The 19,351-nt window shown below is 54.9% G+C and overlaps 1 protein-coding gene across 1 annotated transcript; it reads left to right on the plus strand.

Moving 5' to 3' along the window:
* The first annotated feature begins 292 nt into the window (after positions 1-292).
* Positions 293-12,645, plus strand: ARX (aristaless related homeobox). Its single transcript, XM_082716961.1, has 5 exons — positions 293-717; positions 2,475-3,366; positions 5,970-6,015; positions 8,858-9,186; positions 11,491-12,645. The coding sequence occupies exons 1-5, from the start codon at positions 522-524 to the stop codon at positions 11,729-11,731; spliced, it is 1,704 nt and encodes a 567-aa protein (XP_082573087.1). The 5' UTR covers positions 293-521; the 3' UTR covers positions 11,732-12,645.
* The last annotated feature ends 6,706 nt before the right edge of the window (positions 12,646-19,351 follow it).

A 19,351-nucleotide genomic window follows, 5' to 3' on the forward strand; every position in this document is an offset into this window, starting at 1 on the left:
CGGGGCAGGCCTGATGGGTTAAAGGAGAATCCACAGGAAGAAAATGGAGAACTTAGAAAATTGTTAGTTAAAAACAAAAAAGAAAAGAAAAAAAAAAATAGTTCGGGTGAGTGCCCGCTGTCCCCTTATCCTCCGCAACTCCTCTCCCCAACGCCGGCCTTTCTGGACTCCAGTCCAGGCTTTGCTCTGAGCCCGCAGCCCAGCGCAGCCCGGCCTCTGGCGAGAGCCAATCAGAGGGCGCCTCTCAGCACGTGGAGGAGAGAGACTCCAGAGCTCCGCGCCCGCCGCTCACTACACTTGTTACTGCTTGTCCTGAGCGCGGAGAGGGCGAGCTTGGGCTGCGGGCAGGGCGGGAGCTAGCAGCCAGCAACCGAGGGAGGCAGAGAGGCACAGAGATCGCAGTAATATCCATTACAACCAGCCATCTAACCCCACTCCCTAACACACATCCATCCACCCCACCCTCCAGGAGAGGCAGCCAGCGGCCCGGCTCTCTGCGTCCAGGGGAAAAAAACCCAGCCATGAGCAATCAGTACCAGGAGGAGGGCTGCTCCGAGAGGCCCGAGTGCAAAAGTAAATCTCCAACTTTGCTATCCTCCTACTGCATCGACAGCATCCTGGGCCGAAGGAGCCCATGCAAGATGCGGCTGCTGGGAGCCGCGCAGAGCCTGCCCGCTCCACTGGCCAGCCGCGCCGACCAGGAAAAGGCTGTGCAAGGTAAGGCTGCGCCCGCCAGGCACCTGCAAAGAGTGCTGGACACTGGTTTGGATGTTTGATGTTCGGAGCCAGGGGCCTGGGGTTATCAAGCTGGAGATGGATGACAGAGAACAACTCTGAGGCCTGGTGCCTCAAAGAGCAGCAAACATCTCGCTAGGGGCTGTCTCTCCCTTCCTCTCAGCTTCCTGATGCACAGGCCGAGCTTCGCTTTGGTGGGGGCTGGGGGGCTTAGAGTCTCAGAATTGGCCTTTAGGTCGTTTCAGTGCTTCCTTTGGTGGCCTTGGGGGTGCTCTGAAGAGGGGCCACCGGTCAGAAACAGCAGGTGCCGGGTGGACCCTTGTAACAACTTGAAGACAAGGACTCCTAAAGCTGTGAATAGGGGTGTTCAGGTAGACTGAGCCTTGGTCTCTCCTCTTTGGAAGATTTCTTTATTTGTAGTGCTCTCCACAACCCCCATCTGCCCCCAACCGTCAGCCCTTTTTTTCTTTTTTTGATTGTAGCTTACTTGTGACCTTTTAAACCCAAGCTTTGTAGAAAACATCTCCCTGGGATTACCCAAATGCTCCTTATTGTATTTGAAATGTATGAAATGTGCGCTTCTGGGTGCTATGTTTTCTCTGCTGTGTTATTTTTTAAAAATAGAGTTGAAACATTTAAAAGGTTTTTTTTTTCCCTAAAATTAAAAATTCCAAAGCAACCGTCGTTTTGCCCCGAACCTGTTACGCTCAAGTTTCGCCTTGAGCTGCCCTCAGAAGTATCACAGGGAAAGAATTGTTGGTTTCTTTTTAAAATCCGAAAACCAGCGGTCCAGCCGCAGCGCCCCTTGGAAGACAGGAGCAAATGGCGGAGAAGGAGAAGTTTAAAATAAAACTGGCTTTTTCCTTTTCTTTTTTTAGCCTGCAGTGGCACCTGTGCCAGGCGCTTCCTCGAAGGGATAGAGCGGCCTGTGCCTGTTGTGCCCCCCCCCGCCCCCTCCCAGGCCTTTCCGAGCCCATTTTCCCCAGGACGATTTTTCTTTGCCTTTCTGTGCTAGGAGCCCCCGTCCCCCGCCCGCGGCGGGCTGTTGCGGCAAGGCCCGCGCTCAGGGCCACTGGGCCGCTTCCTCAGTCCCCGCAGGGGTCGCCCACGGGCAGTGCCCCTCTTGCCGGCCTGGGCCTGCGTGGCAGAGCAGCGGGCAGAGGTCCTGCGTAAAGTTTCCAGGGTGGTGATGATTTTTTTTAAAGTTGTTGAATGTTTTCAGATTCTTCCTTGCCCTGAAATGGAGAGGGGAAAAAAGTGAGAGAGAGAGCGCGCGAGAGCGCGAGCGCAAAGGGAAAGAAAAAGAAAGGAAGAAAGGAAGAGGAGAGTGAGCGGGGAAAGCGCACAGAAAGGAAGGAAGGAAGGGCGAGAGGAGAAAGATGAGGAAAGAGCGTGAGAGACGGGTAGAGAAGGAAAGAGAAAAAGAGAAGGAAAATAAAAATGAAAGGAAGAGAGGGAAAGAAAAAGGTAAAGGAAGGAAAAAGGAAATGAAGGGAAGAGTGGGAGAGGGAAAGGAGAGATGAGAGGGACAGAGGAGGACAGAAGAAAAAAAGAGAGAAGGAAAAAAAGAAAAAGCCTGAAAAGTGGGGAAGGGGGCGAAGGAGGTCCAAATCCGGGAGCGCGCGGGAGGGGGGCCGGGGCCTAGGGGCCGACAGAGCAGTGGTGGGTTGGCCTCCGGTGGCCGCTCTGGTGGGCACGCCGGGCTGGCTAGTGCGCTGACCGCTCTCCCTTGCCCGCAGGCTCCCCCAAGGGCAGCAGCGCCCCGTTCGAGGCTGAGCTCCACCTGCCGCCCAAGCTTCGGCGCCTGTACGGCCCGGGCGGGGGCCGCCTCCTCCAGGGCGCCGCGGCGGCGGCGGCGGCGGCCGCAGCAGCTGCTGCGGCAGCGGCCACGGCCACGGCGGGTCCGCGCGGGGAGGCCCCTCCGCCGCCGCCGCCAGCCGCGCGGCCCGGGGAGCGGCCGGACGGCGCGGGGGCTGCGGTGGCCGCCGCGGCCGCCGCGGCCGCGGCCTGGGACACACTCAAGATCAGCCAGGCACCGCAGGTGAGCATCAGCCGCAGCAAGTCGTACCGCGAAAACGGGGCGCCCTTCGTGCCGCCGCCGCCCGCGCTGGACGAGCTGGGTGGCCCGGGGGGCGCCGCGCACCCGGACGAGCGCCTCGGCGCGGCCAGCGGCCCCGGTGGCGCCCAGGCGGCGGGCGGCGGTACGGGCGCAGAGGACGACGAGGAGGAGCTGCTGGAGGATGAAGAGGACGAAGACGAGGAAGAGGAGCTGTTGGAGGACGACGAGGAGGAGCTGCTGGAGGACGACGCCCGCGCGCTGCTCAAGGAGCCCCGGCGCTGCGCCGTGGCCTCCACTGGCGGGGTGGCCGCCGCCGCCGCCGCCGCCGCGGCCGCCGCCGCCGTGGCCACCGAGGGAGGCGAGCTATCGCCCAAGGAGGAGCTCCTGCTGCACCCAGAGGACGCCGAGGGCAAGGACGGCGAGGACAGCGTGTGCCTGTCGGCGGGCAGCGATTCGGAGGAGGGGCTGCTGAAGCGCAAACAGCGGCGCTACCGCACCACGTTCACCAGCTACCAGCTGGAAGAACTGGAGCGGGCCTTCCAGAAGACGCACTACCCAGACGTCTTCACCAGGTACGCGAGAGGGGCGGGCGCGGCGGTAGCTCGGAGAGAGCGCCAGCGGGCCCCGGAGAGGGAAGGCGGGCGGGCGGGGGCCCCGGGTTTGGGGCAGGGACTTGGCTCTTGAACTCTACCCAGGTGTGTCCTCCCAGCGCACCCACTCCTACTCACAAAAAACTACGCGCACCCAACCCTACCCCTACTCCGCGCTTTAAGTTTGGACTGGGATCACTCCTTTCCTTCCCAAAGTCTCTCCAGTTTAATTTTTTTAATTTTTTTTTTGTCAAATTACAAGTTTTAGTTAGAGAAAAACAGCCTCTCCAAAGAGTGCCCGAAAGCGCCACCTTGGAGGCACGCGCTCCCCAGAGCACAGACGCCGGACCCCAGGCGCTGCGGTCCCGGCCAGGCCCCAGGCCAGGCTCAGGAAGCAAAAACAGGGGCTATTTTTGGCCGCTGTGTGGTGCGCGTTCGCCACCCCCGCCTGATGCCCCAGGAGCCTGGTGCGTATCAGTTACGCTGTTCGCTGTTCACAGTGAAGCTGGAGCCCGTGCCTGCGGAGAAGGCCTTTAAAAAGATTCCAGTTCTGTCGTTTGAGGACTTCTGAAATAACGGGAGCAAGTCAGCACTGGGCAGGGTTTGTTATCTGCACATCGCGGGGGCAGCAGCCAGGGTCTTCCCCGCTCGTCCCTGTGCTCTCTTCGCACACGCGCGTTAAGCCCAGCACTCGTTTACTGTACGCGGGTTTACAGGGGCGGGCCGGGATTGCTGGCAGCCTGGCGGTCGGGAGACAACACAGCGCGGGGAGGGGGATTTTTCTCTTTGGACGGCTGTCCAGCCGGGGTGTTCCCCCTGGTCACGCTCCACTTTCCTCTTGCCGGACTGTTTGGGGAAAGAGGTGAGATGACTGGTTCATCCAACCTGGGGCGCTGGCCGGCGGTGGGGGAGGCTTCCTCTCCCACCGAAGGTCAAGGTCTGGGCTCAGACGGGGAGAGGAGCCAGGGGCAGGGCAAACTTCCCTCGGTGGGTAGGAAGAAACCGATGGGTATCTGCCTGGCGCAGCAGCTTGTCAAGCTCAGGCAGCTCCTTCGCTCAAGACGCGTGCAGCTTTTCCATCAGCGGTTTAGAAGCGGAAGGCTGGCCGCCCCTTTGAGCCGGAGGAGGAATCGCGGCTCAGAGCTCAGGAGGCCGGAGCCAACTCTAAAGTGACGCTGATCTGGCGAGTAATTGCCAAACTCTCTTAAGCAGTCATGAAAAAGAAGTGGCTCTGATGCCGGCAGGCACTACACTTGGTCACCCTCGAGCTAAAGTTGGTCCTCCCCTATACCATCCAGTCCCTCATCATCTTTAAAAAGAACATAGATTTCAAAATCGGTGTGTGCTACCAACTGGCTAAGTGGCCGCCCTGCTTTTTGCATTTGTGACACGTGTGTGTTTCAAAAGAAGAAAATGATGAGGTATCGCTGGGCATCCAGGTCTGCCCTTTCTTAGCTTCTCCAGGGGGAACCAGCGTGCTGGAAGGCGAGCAGCTCCACTCCGGCAGCCTGTGCCCTCCTCTTTCCCACTGGGGGTTACCTAGAGTTCCTGGGCTCAGGTGGGGGAGCCGGCCACAAGTGTGGCTTTAGATTTGCTGGTGCTCACGGCAGCGGGAGGCAAGGGAAAGCGCTCGCTCGGTGACCCGGTTTCCTCTCCTGGCCCTGAAGTTCCAGGTGTGGACCTGTGCCCTGCGGGCAGTGCAGACCCGGGTCCCAGGCTGGGGTGGCCCCCAATCTTTCATAGTAGCGGGGGTAGAGCCAATTATTCTCTGGAGCTCATATTTTCGGTAAACAGGTCGTAAGCCATTTTACAGCATCTTAATGGTTTCCTATTTGCCTTAATTGTCGCAGTAATAACGGCAATGACGGGGTAGGGTTTCAGTTAAATTGACTTCCCCTGAGATGGGCAGGGTTTGTAGTGGGCACTGGAGTCAGGAGGTGCGCAGAATTTTGTTTAATCAAAAAATTACCCCACTGAACTCTTAACAAGCTTAACATATCTCCAGAGGGTAATGGGGAGTATGACCTAAGGCGCGAGGGAGGGAGGGAGGGGGGCAGGGGGGGGAGAGATGGAGGGAAAGGCAAAGAGCTGGAGAGGGAGAGAGAGAGAAGGAGGGGGAGAATGGGGTGGGGGGAGGTAGAAAAAAATTTCAAGGCAGAAAGACACCAAGGGCAGGAAAATAATTTTTGGTTGAATACTGAGTTCTTCTCCCATGTAACATTAGGCCAGAACAGGCAGTAAGCATTGTGTGCATGTGTGTTTCTTGTACAACTCTGGCTTACGGGAGATTGAGGGGGAATCCGAGTACCAGTTAGGTTTATGGACTCAAGAAGCCACCCCTGTCACTCTTGAATATAGTATGATACAAGATAATATCTTATACCCAGCAATGTGTTGTGTGTTTTTTATGTTTTCAAACAGTAGGCATTTCGGTGGTGAAGGGCTCCTGAGGCCCATCTGTTTGGGGGTGAGGCAGGCAGCCAGGGGAGACCCTAATGGCGGAGGCCTGCCAGCAAGGGGAAGGTGGCTGAGAGGGCTTGCCGGAGCCTGCTGTGACCTCCTGTCTGTGTGTCGCTTTCTTATAGGGAGGAACTGGCCATGAGGCTGGATTTGACTGAGGCCCGAGTCCAGGTGAGCTGCACCAGCAGAGAGAGAGAGAGAGAGAGAGAGAGAGAGAGAGAGGAGGGAGGGGGAGGGGCGGGGAGGGGAGAAGAGTGGGAGAGAGGGGGAGTGGATGAATTGGGGTGGGTTGAGACCCCCTTCATAAAACGAAGAGAAGCAGAATCAGAAAAAAAAAATTGACCCAAACACTCATGCACAAAAAGACGGAAATGTGAAGACCTGGGTTTGGAAGGGAAGGTTTCTGGGTTTGGGAGCCTTGGAGAAGGGGTCTAGGAGCAGAAGAGGGATTTCAGGGTCTCAGCACTGCAGTCAGGAGCCCCCCGGTTCCATGGCCCCTGTAGGAAACAATCGGAGGACTGACTTCTCCTGATTGAAATAATGGGATGGAGCATGGATTTGGTTGTTAGACAAATCCGCTCAGCTCCAAGCAGGTATTTGGCTGCGATTAAGTCTCCAATCGGGCTTCATAAAAGCCCACTTAGTGCTAGAACAAACAGGGCCATTTGAAGGCAAAATGCTGTTTGATTTCCCCTCCGCCCGCACAAGGAGCTGGCTAATGCTATTTGATTTCCCATTTTTTATAGCAATGAGCCCACATTGATCTAATAGGGAGTGAGTGCAATGCTATTAAAGGTGTTTGCAGCCCCATACCAGAGTGCATTTCCGAACCCAGGCCTCATAACCAAAGAGACGATCAACACTGGGCAGCCCCGATGGCCAACAGAAAACAGATGTCCCTGGGTTAGGAGCTGAGTGAATCACTTTACAGTCAAAATCAAGCGCTGATAAAGCACAATAAATTCCATATGGCTCATTTAATACACAACAGCTTCTTGCATTAGAGGGCTAATGATGAGGCCTGTCCCCTCCTTTCTGTTGACACATTTCTCCATTGTCAAACAGAGATGTGACAGCAACTCCGTATTTTCAGCTCAGGGGAACGAGTCGTGGGAAAGTTAAATAACTTTTAAAAAGAAAGAGAGCGCCCCCTCCCCTTCTCCTCTCTCCCTATTCACTGGAGAAGATGTAATTAAGTGAATATGAATTATTAGAGCCCTTTCGTTTACCTTTGGGGGGCCTCAGAGGTATTAATTCAATAATGAGGAATTGCAGGGGGACATCTTGATGATTGCAGTTGAGCCGGGAGAGACGATCTGTCTGTAAAAGGTTTCCACGTTCTTTGAGGGCATTCTGCCTCCCCTGCCCCCCTCCCCTCCTCCACTCCTTTCACTGCCATCGGAGAGTGGCGGATATTCTCGTCTAGACAGATTTGGATACACAAAAGCTGCCCACCCAGCCTGGTCCCATCTAGTCTTACTTTTCCAAGCCCCTCTGAATTTCTGCACTAGAGTGTTTCTCTAATTCACAAATAGATTGTTTGAGGGCTGTGGCATCTTATGGATGGCCCCCTTTTCAGTAGCTTGAAATAATCAACTGATGTGGATTCTCGACTTCTCTTGTCATAGGGGGCTGTCTAGAAGGCGAGCCCAGCTTAGCTCCCAGGGCTAGTAGGACAACTTCCAAGTGTGTATATATGAAAGGCACGGATGTCTTTCAATTAAAAAAACACACCGAGCCCTCTGCGATCATTTACATTATATTTTCATATAACTCTGGAGAGTCCTGGAGTTCATTCTTAATTTTTAGACTCGTGTGCAGGCATCACCCCAAGCCTAAAAATATTAATGCCTTCAGGGGAGAAGGAGCATATCTTATTAGCTGTGGGTGTGATGAGCAGGTCACATAAAAATAATTTCATGCTTCTGGGAGTTATTTTTAGACTATGGTAGCTGCCACATCTCAGGTGAAGGTCTCTACTAAAACAGCTTTCTATTAACAATTAGGAAGATACCTTATGCTGGAAACCTCCCCCAAGCCTAGAACTGTCTTATTTAAATAACCTGTTTAAACCACATCCCGCAAAGAAATCAAGGACTTGTTAGCTCTGAAGATGTGTGAAGTCTACAGGTAGTCCGCGCTCTGATTTCTGTTGGTCCAGGGTTTGCTGCATACCTGGGCCTGGCAGTCAGCGCCTTCCTGGCGGGAAGCAGGCCCCGCACGGAGCCCCCGCGGATGGCAGGCCACAGGCCCTATATTTCCTTTCCCAGAGAACTGCTCTACACTGTATGCTTGTTTGCTGGGGCAAACCCAGCTTTTCCTGCCCGCCCAGCTTTCCCCAAGCCCCAGAACCCAGCTTAGTGCTCTTAGGTGTTCAACAAATATTTCTGGAAAGAATAAATGAACCGCCTCCCCGAGATCCCCTTTTCAACACAGCGGGGGTTTTGCCAGCTCTTGGGTAAACCTGAAATAGGCGGGAACCGCTGACAGGCAACGGAGAGCCCATGTGTGTTCATCTCGGGGTGGCTGCCCACTGCCAAGAGTCCCAGGCTACGGCGAGCTTGCACATGCTTTACACGTTATACATTCCACACAGCAGTTTTAATATCACCATTTTACAGATTAGAAAACTGAGGCTGAGAGAGATTTAAGCGACGTGTTTAAAGCTGCCCCGCAAGCAGATGTTCGCGGCGACGTTTAAACCTCGGTTTCCCCCTCTCTAAACTCTCTGACCACTTTCTTCCAACTTGGAAAGGAACTAGGCTGTTTCAAATACGCGCTCCTGGAAAGGCTTTGCCGGCCCCGTGTTTCCTGCTGGCTTTACGTTTGGGCTCCTTCTCGCCGCCTGTTTGGCCCCAGAGGTGTCGTTGAATAGCCGGAGGCCAGAGAGGGGCGAGTGGGCTCCAGCCGCGGTGGAAAGAAGAAAGGGCCCCGCGGCACTGGGGTGGGGGGCGGGGAGGAGGCCGGGGCGCGCCCCCAGCGCCCGCCGACCGCGGCTCTCTCCGCTTTGCAGGTCTGGTTCCAGAACCGTCGGGCGAAGTGGCGCAAGCGGGAGAAGGCGGGCGCGCAGACCCATCCTCCCGGGCTGCCCTTCCCCGGGCCGCTCTCGGCCACCCACCCGCTGAGCCCCTACCTGGACGCAAGCCCCTTCCCTCCGCACCACCCAGCGCTTGACTCGGCCTGGACGGCCGCCGCTGCCGCGGCTGCCGCCGCCTTCCCGAGCCTACCTCCGCCTCCAGGCTCGGCCAGCCTGCCGCCCAGCGGGGCGCCGCTGGGCCTGAGCACTTTCCTCGGAGCCGCTGTGTTCCGACACCCGGCCTTCATCAGCCCTGCGTTCGGCAGGTAACGCGCGGCCTCGGGGAGTCTGTCTGTCTGTCTGTCTGTCTCATACACACACGGAGGCTGGGGTCAGGGAGGAGGCCGGAGACAGGCCGCGGCCACACACATCTTTGCTCTTTGGCCAACCCGCAGAGATTTAGCCAAAGAAAATACTCTCTAATTTTGCCTCAGACAGTGTGGATCTCGAAGGGAATGACTTGGGACTGAGCAGCAAAGGGGAGGGTGGTGGCAGTAACAACCGCCCTGTCGCCTGGGAGTGTTCAGTGAGAGCTGTACAAGTACCAGCTGAAGGCAGCAACCACTCAGGCCATAGCTGGTATGTGTGTAACGGTGCCCAGGTGTATCCTACGGAGGTGAGATGACTCCAGATTTTGCAAAAATCCTTCCCCATACCCCAAAGCCTGGCAGAGGAACACAGTTCTGGTTTCCACAGGAGCCCTGGAGCCACCAGCCCTCTGGGTGCAAAGAATTCTTTCTTCTTCCCCAGACTCTAACTTCTCTGTCACTCAAATGACCCGCTGCCAGCCATACCCCCATATGTGCAACACCCCCCCCCACCCTCACGGCAGCACAAGACAACGAAATAAAAGAAACAGTTCATCGTATATTATAATATCCTTTCTTTAAATGAGCATCGAATGGTGAAATAAAAAGTCTGTATAATCACCCAGACAAAGAAACAAAGGAGGGATGTATTAAGTTGGAAAGTGCAGTGAAAATAAAACTGAATGCAGCTTCAATGATCTCTCTTTGGGAGAACAAAGAAATAACAGATTCATCCAACTGCGCAGCCACTTAACAAAAATCATCTTAGAGAAAAGTTTCAAAAAAAGACACTAAGTAAAAGTAGTTTCATGTAACGAACCGATAAAATAAACAGTGCACTGAAGTGTAGTTAGTGACTCAGTTTACCTATGGAACCGGGGCATCTTACACACCCCCTCCAGGCCACACTTCATTTTTTCTGGGAAAACAACTTTAAGTCCTGCGTCCCTTGAACCAACCCTACCCCCACCCCCTTTTCCTTCGGACAAGTGACTTGTAAAAGCTGGCAGACCATGGCTGGAGTACCAGACTTAGAGATTTGGAGCGGTTGCAAGAGGAGTGCGGTGGGGGTGGCATGAAGGGTGGAGTGTGACTTGGGATAAGTAGGAGGCTGTCCTCAATCCCCAGTGGGCTCATTTCTAATCGTGGAAACTCCGAGTTGGCACTGCGGGAGTTCGGAGCCAGAAGCCTGGCGGGGGGTGGGGTGGGGGGGTAGGGGGTGGGGACATGAGGGGGTTTGGGGGTGGCAGTAGCGGGTGGCAGGGGGTGGGGGGGTGGCTCTGGCCTCAGCTGCAGGTCCGCTGTGTTGTGAGAAAGCGGGTGGAGGCGCCACAAGGACCAATCCCGGCGCCGCCTGGAGTTGGTGGCGTGGACTGGGATCCCAGACTTGGGGTCCGAGGCTTGCACGTTGCCGTGCACCGCGAGCGCGCGGGGGGGTCGCGGGTTCGGGGTTCTCTGGGTAAGAGGCTGCGGGACGCAGGGAAGGCGATGGGGAAAGAGTGTTGCCGCGCCGGGACGCTGGGCGGCTGGCGGGTCAGAGCGGCCTGTCGAGCGGAAATCAACAGGCGGGCGCCCCCCACCCCCACCTCGCGGTCATTGGCTGGGCACTGGCGGCTCAGTCTGCCGCGGGAGGGTGGCCGTGTCGGCGGGAAGGCCAGCAAACCAGTCCAGCTTTTCCGAGCAAGAGGAGTCCCCGGCCAAGGCGCCCTAGGGAGAGTACAAAGTCTGCAGCATTAGTCTTGATCGGTTTTGATCCCACTTTCTCCCTTCTTTCTCTTTTTTACTTCTCCCTCCATCTCTCTTCTTTTCCTCTTTGTCTTTCTTTTCTCTCCTGGCCACTGGAGCTCCCGGCCTGAGAATACAGCCCCTTCTTATGCGAAAGCTCAGAATCCCGGCAATGGGGCCATTGGGTATTGGGCCACGGGACCTGCCTCCGCCCTGGATCAGATCCCCTCTGGATACCTGGCCCTTGGGCCTCGCCCCACCCCCGCCACACACCATCGGTTCCCTGCTCTAGTAAAGCCCTCTCAGAGCACCCTAGCCTCCCACCTGTACCCCAGCCCATGGCCCACCCTAGCCCTGCGGCTCAGGGCTGCTTCTGGCGGCGCCCGTCTGCACCCTCCTATGGCTTTCTGCTCCCCGGGTGGGAGGCGGCGGGAAACGCTGCCCGCCCGCCCCCCTCCCTGCCCCCTTGACCCCCCCCTCCCCTGGCGCCGCGCTCAGCTCCCGAGGCCGTGACCGCGCTGTTTGCTCTCCCTGCAGGCTCTTTTCCACCATGGCCCCCCTGACCAGCGCGTCGACCGCGGCCGCGCTCCTGAGACAGCCCACGCCCGCCGTGGAGGGCGCGGTGGCCTCGGGCGCGCTGGCCGACCCGGCCACTGCGGCCGCAGACAGACGCGCCTCTAGCATAGCGGCGCTGAGGCTCAAGGCCAAGGAGCACGCCGCGCAGCTCACGCAGCTCAACATCCTGCCGGGCACCAGCACGGGCAAGGAGGTGTGCTAAAGGCTGCCCTCCACCCTCGCGCCCCGGGCGCACCCCGAAAGGTCACCTCACTCAGCACCACTCAAGACCAAATGGAAACAGAGGACCAGCACACTCCCGAGACGGCACTGAGAGAGCGCAGCCGCCTTCGCAGCAGCCTGGATGCGGGCAAGGCAGCCCCTGGCGCTACCGGACGTGGCACCTCCTCGGCTGGCTGTCCACCCGCCCCTGCCCCCTCCCCCGCCACTGCCAACCTCGCTCCCACTCGAACGCCCACTCTCTCCCGTTCTTACTTTGCTGAAAATATCGGAGAGGTTTTCTCTCCAAGACGCCTGGTATTGAAGTTAAAAAATTTAAAAACCCAACCTCTCTTCCTCCTGGCACCCCACTTAGCTTTTTCTTTTTTAACAGCATTTTGGCGCTCTAAGTTGATCTCCCAAGCGTGGGCCCCGGTGTGAAGCCAGGGCCAGGGAAGCGAACGCGAATCTGTAAGATAGCTAACAGTGCACTTAACAGAAAGGGGCGTCTTGTTCTTGTTCTCTTCTTTATCATACACCAACCAAGGTTTTTATATCAAACCAAAGGGAAATACTCTGCTAGAATATGGACTGTTGAAGTCACCAAACTGTGATTATTGATTCTGTACATACCATTGTTATTAAAAAAAAAAAAAAAGAACAGAGCTTTGTATATTTGAAATGTTATAACGCAATTGCACTCAGCGTGGTATGGTAAAAGTTTGTCCTCCTGTAGATTCTTACTGTGTTGTAGATACGGTAGGGTTCCTAGACAAATATTTATGTACTCAAGCCCTTTATTTAACTTATTAACTGTAGAGGCTTCCGAAACCTTCAAGATAAAGGCAATGGTACAGTACTTTTGTGTAATGTGTAATTGTTATCACTTTTCCTTGCTATCTAGTGGAGAAGTGTCACGCTCAAAATAAAAAAAAAATTATATGTTTAACAAAAGGAAGTGTGAATGCTATATGCAGGCGCTGTGGGGTCAGCACACTGGGGGCCCCCCAGAGGCCAGGGGTGGGTTCCAGCGCTCAGGCACCTTCTCAGTTTATCTGCGAGCGCGTTCTCCTGGCAGAGGCCCCAGGTTTGAATCTGATCCTCGAAGGCATTCGGGTTTCGTCCACGAGTTAAGGACGCCGCCGCAGCGCTTGCCGCCGCACCTCGCCTCCCCCGGGTCGTGCCGCAGCGGGAGCTGAGAGTGCGGGGCCACGGACGTGGGTTGGGCTGCATGGTGGGCGGTGGGTGGACTGTAGGCGTTGTTGACGGTGGAGATAGAAAGTTGAAGCGAGCAGGAGTCTTGGCTTGGAAGGTGAAGGAAACTGTTCGTGGAAAGTGCCACGTAGCAAGGAAGCGCGCAGTCCGAGATGACAGGTAATGGCGAGAGCAGGAAGCCGAGGCGCTGGCTTCCGAGGGGGCGGGCTCCACAGTGTATACCCACGGGGAGGAGGGTGTGTGTGTGCACGCGCGCGCGCGCGCGCGCCGGTGTGTGTGTGTGTGTGTGTGTGTGAAAGAGAGAGAGAGAGAGATGGGGAGAGGGAGAGAGAGAAGAACGCAGAAACAGTGATGGAAAGGCAGCGAGGGGTATCCAAGTGGCAGATCTTAACTCGACAAATGTCATTACATCACTTATCCAGGCATTGGCAAATGTATACGTTTAAAAAAATCTAAACAACTCAGGTTTCTTGAGGAGACCCGATCAGATTTGCAATCCGTAACCCCCTCGGCGCACTACTCCCCGCGCCGGGAACCGTGGCTTCTCCCTCCCTCGCCTCGGCCCTTCCTGCGCCCCTCCCGGTGACCGCGGGGGAAGCCCGCCCGCGGGGGCTGGGTCTCGCCGATGCTCCCAGGGTGATGGGAAAGGGAAGAGAAGCTTAATTAGTTTCAATTTGTAGTAATTAGCGCGCCGGACCTTTGGGGAGAGGGGCAGGCTGGGGGTGGGGTGCCGCCGCGGCGTGACTACCGGGCTCGCGGAGCGGGTGCCAGCCGCCCCGCCAGGCCGTGGGCCAGTCGGGCGCCGCGGGGGGCGGGGGCGGGGGCGAGTCTCCGGGCCTGCCGTCCCGCTCGGCGCGCGCTCCCGGGCTGCGCCCCGCAGAAGGGGGGCGGGTCCCCTTGCGGCCGGGAGCGCAAGTGTGCGCGGCCTAGGGGCAGGTGCGGGGTCGGGCAGAGGTCGGCGGCAACTCGGGGGCGGATAACCCGCTCAGCAGCTGCCGCTCTCGGGCCCGGGTGCCCTCGGGTCGCCCCCCCCCCCCGCCCGCCCGGGCGCTGAAATCCGGAGCCCCCGCCTGCTGGGAACTTTGGGGAAGGCGCCCACGGGCTTCGGGGCCCAGGCTGCTTTCTGGCCCTGGGCCGTCGGGTGGGGCCACCGCCGCCGAGCGCGGGCTCCGGACTCACAAGGACGGAGCTCGAAAGCAGAAGCCCGGCCTGGGGTCAGGGGGAGCGGGCCCTCCCACCACCTCTTTTCAGCCACTGCGGCCTCACACCCCTTTCTCGAGTTTAGCAGGCCAGGCGGGAACTTTCTAGGACGTCCCCTCGCGATCTGAGTGCCTCAAACCTCCAGACTCCACAGGATCTCCCGGTGTGAAGGCCCCTTTCCTGGGGTGGGCAGGGTTACTCAGGAGTTGGAGGTGGGGATAGGGGAGGGCAGGAGAAGAGGGAGTGAGGGAAAGGCTTTTTTTTTTTTTGGTGGTCAATATCAATTTTCCCTCGATTTTGGCTTTTTGTTTAGGTACGGCTTTTTTTCCTCTCTAGACTGCCAGTTGGATGTTATACGAGAAACAGTACCATTCTTCCTGTTAATGAACTCTTTTTTAAGTCATTTTTTCTCATTTGACCCTTCCATGGAGCAGAAGCAAATTGCGTGAAATTACCTCCAAGGATTACATTTATTACTGGCCAATGAGAACCCCTTGCCTTGTTTTACAAACTCTTAATCCTATGTCATTCTGATGCCACAAACAAGCCCGGTCCTGGGCCTCCTATTCTTTCAACTTTCCCCAGCTGGAGGGACCTCATTCTGCACTTAATATTCCCCATAAATATCACACGCTAAAGACCCCCTGACTTCCAGCAAGTCCACATTAAACATGTGACATGTCACGCATGACAAACCCTGAGTATCTTTTCAAAGCAGCATTAAAAGCAAAGAAACCAATTTTCTTCTCCTTCCAAACCTCCCCAAGTGCTGAATGATGGGGATTGGAAAGAGCCACTGGAGCGTACTTAGGGGGATTTTATGAGATTTTCCAGAATGATTTAATCTTATTGTGAGCATTATTAATGAATGGCAACCCAATTTGGCCCCAATATCTGGGAATGTAGTCACAGTGCTGGGAGCGGCTGACCCCCCCCCCCCACCAAACCTTAAGCAAACCTCTTCCATCCTGGAGGACATGCCGAGCCCAGGGGAGTTCAGGAGAGCCCCAGCGATGGGGGCATGGCTGTCCCCTGTCACACCCAGGGCAGAATGCCCCACCACCTGCTTTCCCAGGGCCACCCCTACAGAATCCTGGGATGAGGGGTGATCGGGAGACTCTGTGGGAAGGGTGAGAGAAGGGGAAAGTTAACTTGCTACATTTTCAGACAGGCTAGCCAGATCTGGATAAGGCCCTGGAAGGAAAGGCAAGAAGGGATTAAGATTGTCATAATATTATCAGAAGGTGCCCCTGTGTTCTTCTGTCACCAACCACCCATGGCCTGGAATGCGAACGGTTGGGGTGGGGATCCTAGGTTTGTGGTGGGGAAGACGGAAGTTAGGGGAATTAGAGAGAGGGACTACTGGAGAAGGTTTGGGACTTGAAACTCAGAGTTCAGCTGAAGTCACCAGTATTGGCCCCAGCCAGTTTCCCATTTTTTCCCCCTCCTATTAGCCCACTCTTCTCCCTAATCAGGGCAAACATTTATTACTGTTGTTTTGGATTTGTACAACCCAGACACAAGGCACCCACAGTCCTCCTTTTCATATCATTTTGAGTGTAGCGATCTTACTGGATTAGAAGAGGGGGCCGATGTTAGAGGGAAGAAAAGTATACACGGGTCCGTTGAGGTTGCATTTAGAGGGCAAAAAAATGTGTACGTGAGCATGTGTGCATGTGTATACACAACAGTGTGTGTGGATGAAGGGGGTCTTTAACGGGGCCTAAGAGGGTATTTTGGAACCCTGAGTCCCAGGGAGGAACTGCGTATTTCACTGCCAGTGGCAGGCTGGCTGGAGGTGGGGAGTAGGAAACCCGCTACCTGCCGTGGTGGGGGGGGGGGAGAATTTTTCAAAGGAAAAAAGTTGTGTTGTCTCTGGACGTTATTAACGGTCCACTTTGAAGTATACATTTTTTCCTTTAAAGAAAAGGGAGCGATTACCAGTTATACATTACGAAATGTCATTCAGTCATTTTTATTCAATTCTCCGGAAATCTTCGTAAAAGCCTGAATCATACTTCTGCAAGCAGCAATTTTGTTAATCCAGGGGGTTATTACTCTGGGCCCTTATTAGGTTCTACACCACTGCCAAGCAATCCTATAACCCTCTCAAAAGAAGTTTACCTCCCTGTTATAAAACCAGTAGTGGTATTTATACTGTGCAATAATTAGTGTATTACTTGAATCCACTAACACGTTCATTTTATCTCCGCACAAAACCTCTAGTCTGCTTATAGAAAGCTTGTGCCTCCTTTGGTGCTGGTAAAGTGGTGAAAGAGTGAATTGAAGGCTGGTTGCACTTTCTCCTTTTGCCTCGCCTTAATTCCCATCTCTTTTTGCTCTCATCCAATTAGCACAGTGTATTAAGCGGTTTATCATCTCATAGTCAGCTATTGAGAGAAACAAGGCGAGCACTTTGCAATAGAACCTGCGCTCCTTTGACACCCTCAGGTACTTACATATTCCACTGTGCTATGAATAATAGAGGAAGAATGGAGCGCTAATTCCCTCATCAAAGAATGCCTTGTCTGCTGCTTTGCTCAACAACACCATTCTGATCAAAAGAAAAGCAATAAAGCTTAGCATAACAAAACGAAACCTACTTATTAGCTTAGTGGTTAAATTAATGCAGAGCCGCTGCTATTCAAAACCAAGGTTTGAAAACAGCCTCCAACAACCTGATAATGCTGCCTTCGGGATGAAGGAATTTTAATCTGAAATTTGAGGCTGGCTCAGATGAGTTAATCTATTAAACTGCTATAAGGAAGCTCCACGGCAAAGCGTTCAATTAAGAAATATTTAGGTGAGGGGAGAGAGAATGAGGGAGACAGAGAGAGAGAGAGAGACAGAGAGAGACAGGGAGAGACAGGGAGGGAAAGCAAGGTGGCTTTAAGTCTCGGATGGGAGCACAGGATGGAGGGGCTGGGGGAGTCTGACCAGAGGGTCTGGGGCTTAGTGCGCTTTTCTTAAGACCCTGACACAAGATAGGGAGGTGTGTTTCTGGAGTTTCCTTGATCTTTGCATCTCCTGCCAAACGAATTTAAATGCTGCCTTGGGAAAGGCATGTTGATGCGCGCGTGTGTTGGAGGTTAAGAGGTGGGGATGGGCACGAGAAGGGAGCAGCGGCGAAGGGCAGTGAATTCATCCCCGGCCCATAGCCCTCCCGGAACCCCCATCTGGGAACTTTGATAAGCCCCCAAGTCTTGGGGAAGAGTCACAAGATTAACTCCGTCTGTTTCCTGGACAAATTAAAACCTTGAGCATGATCTCTGAAGGTTTTTCGACTTCTGGCCTCCCTTCTGCCCCCTTTAAATTAAGGCGAGCTGAGGGGTAGCCAGTGGTGTCCCAGACAGATGTGCGCCCTGTGGGCAGATCCTACTGCTTTTCTGTTCAACAGGAGAGGTGCCCTTCTCGGAGGCATGGGACCCTGAGAGGAGCAAGGGTGCTTTTAGGGTACCGTTTCCCAACTGACCCAGATAAAAGTCAGCCTAGAGGTTTAGTCTGGCCCAGCGTTCAAAATTTTATTTAAAAAAAATTGGTTGCCAAGGCTTCAAACTTGAGCCTCTCTACGGAATATCGGGATTCCTGGCTTCTCTTGAAAACCGGATCATGGGGCCACCCTGGGCTCCAGGCCTTCCAGCACCACCGAGTACCCTCTGCCCTCTTTGGACAGGACGTGCCAACTCTGGTCCACCACAGTCTCTGCCATTCTGGCGTGTGAGGCCGGCTCGTTTCAGCTGCTCAGTGTTAGCATTGAGCTTAAGATCCTCGCCCAACAGCCTGTGGTGGAGACACGTAAGTAGGCTCCCCCTTGCAAAGACGTGGGTGGCATTTCTGCACCCATCCTACCCACTGCCCTACCAACTGACAAAAATCAAGGGCTAGAAACCTTTCTCGGAGAAGAGTGAGTGCTAGTGAAAAGTGAGAGCTTCTCGGGTGTTCCGATAGAGTCGCTGGAATTCTTAATCAAAGTTGCAGTTTCGATTTTCTGTAAAATTCTGGACTATGTGCCTCCCAGAAAAGCCCCTCCACTAACCCGGAGTTCCACATCTGAACAGGAAAGCATCTATGGCGGGGCACCTGGCTGGCTCAGTGGGTTAAGCGGCTGCCTTTGGCTCGGCTTGGGTCATGATCCCTGGGGGTGCTGGGATCCAGCAGCAGCAACCTCGCCCCACTCCCAGGCTGGGCTCCCTGTTCACTGGGAGCCTGCTTCTCCCTCTCCCTCTGTCCCTTCACCCACTTGTTCTTTCTCTCTCTCAAGTGAATGGATAAAATCTTTTGAGAGAGAGAGAGAGAGAGAGAGAGAGAGAAAGCATCTATGGCTCCACGAGCTATTCCTGGGCCTCGGCCACACTGGCTCTTTCTCTAGCCTTGCTACAGAAGCAGGTCCTGACCTCACGGTGCTTGCCAGCTAGATGCAGAGACGAGAAACAGAGCGGTAAGAAGTTATTTGAGCATCTTGGAGTTTCTTGATGACCAAGTTCAGGATAACTGTCTTATTTGTATTTACCATAAACCCAGGTTTCAGAAACCAAGGAAAATGCGCCTTCTCTTCAGAAAGCAGCGTGGAGGCATGGGCTCCAGAAACACACACTGGAGAACCATCTCCAGAACTTTACGTGACAGAAACACTGAAGACCACGCTTACTCCCCCCACTTTGCTGAAGCAATGTGGCTGCTCTCACTTGTGACAGGCTGCGGAGCCCGAGGTGCCAAGGCTTTCACTAATTAAGCGACGGGGCCCTACACCCAAAGTGTCTCTGCTTGGACCCTTATACAGAGGACAAAGTGAGGGAGAGGAAAGAGAAAGCAAAGCAAGACAGAAGATGGTATCATCTCCACTGTTTTCACAAGGGGATTCACTAGTGTCTGTGCTGAGCGACCTTTCTCCTGTGAGGGGCCTTTCTCCCAAGAGCCACTGGGTCTCGTTCTCCAAAAATAGATACCACTGGGCTCTTGGCTTAGCTCTCTGGCTGTCCAAGTCAGCAAAGCACATGAGAAACCTTACTTCATCTCTTAAATGATCCGAGGTCCACAGGAATTCTCCCAAATGCTACTCAGAACATTTGGACAAACATCACTTGGGCATCTTGGAGCTGATTTCGAACCGGGCTGAGGTTTGGGAAGGGGCTGGCCTCCAGTCATCCCTTACTCCTGGCTGCCACCTCTAGCCAACACTTTGCACCTGACAAAGATTCACTGCAACTGC

Source organism: Mustela nivalis (assembly GCF_964662115.1).
Source record: "Mustela nivalis genome assembly, chromosome: X".
Taxonomy (NCBI): Eukaryota; Metazoa; Chordata; class Mammalia; order Carnivora; family Mustelidae; genus Mustela; species Mustela nivalis.

Excerpts from the sequence above, each read along its gene's own strand:
- ARX (XM_082716961.1), top strand. The coding sequence starts at position 522 with ATGAGCAATCAGTACCAGGAGGAGGGCTGCTCCGAGAGGCCCGAGTGC. Across the intron at positions 3,367-5,969 it reads TACCCAGACGTCTTCACCAG|GGAGGAACTGGCCATGAGGC; the intron begins GTACGCGAGAGG and ends GCTTTCTTATAG. Across the intron at positions 9,187-11,490 it reads ATCAGCCCTGCGTTCGGCAG|GCTCTTTTCCACCATGGCCC; the intron begins GTAACGCGCGGC and ends CTCTCCCTGCAG.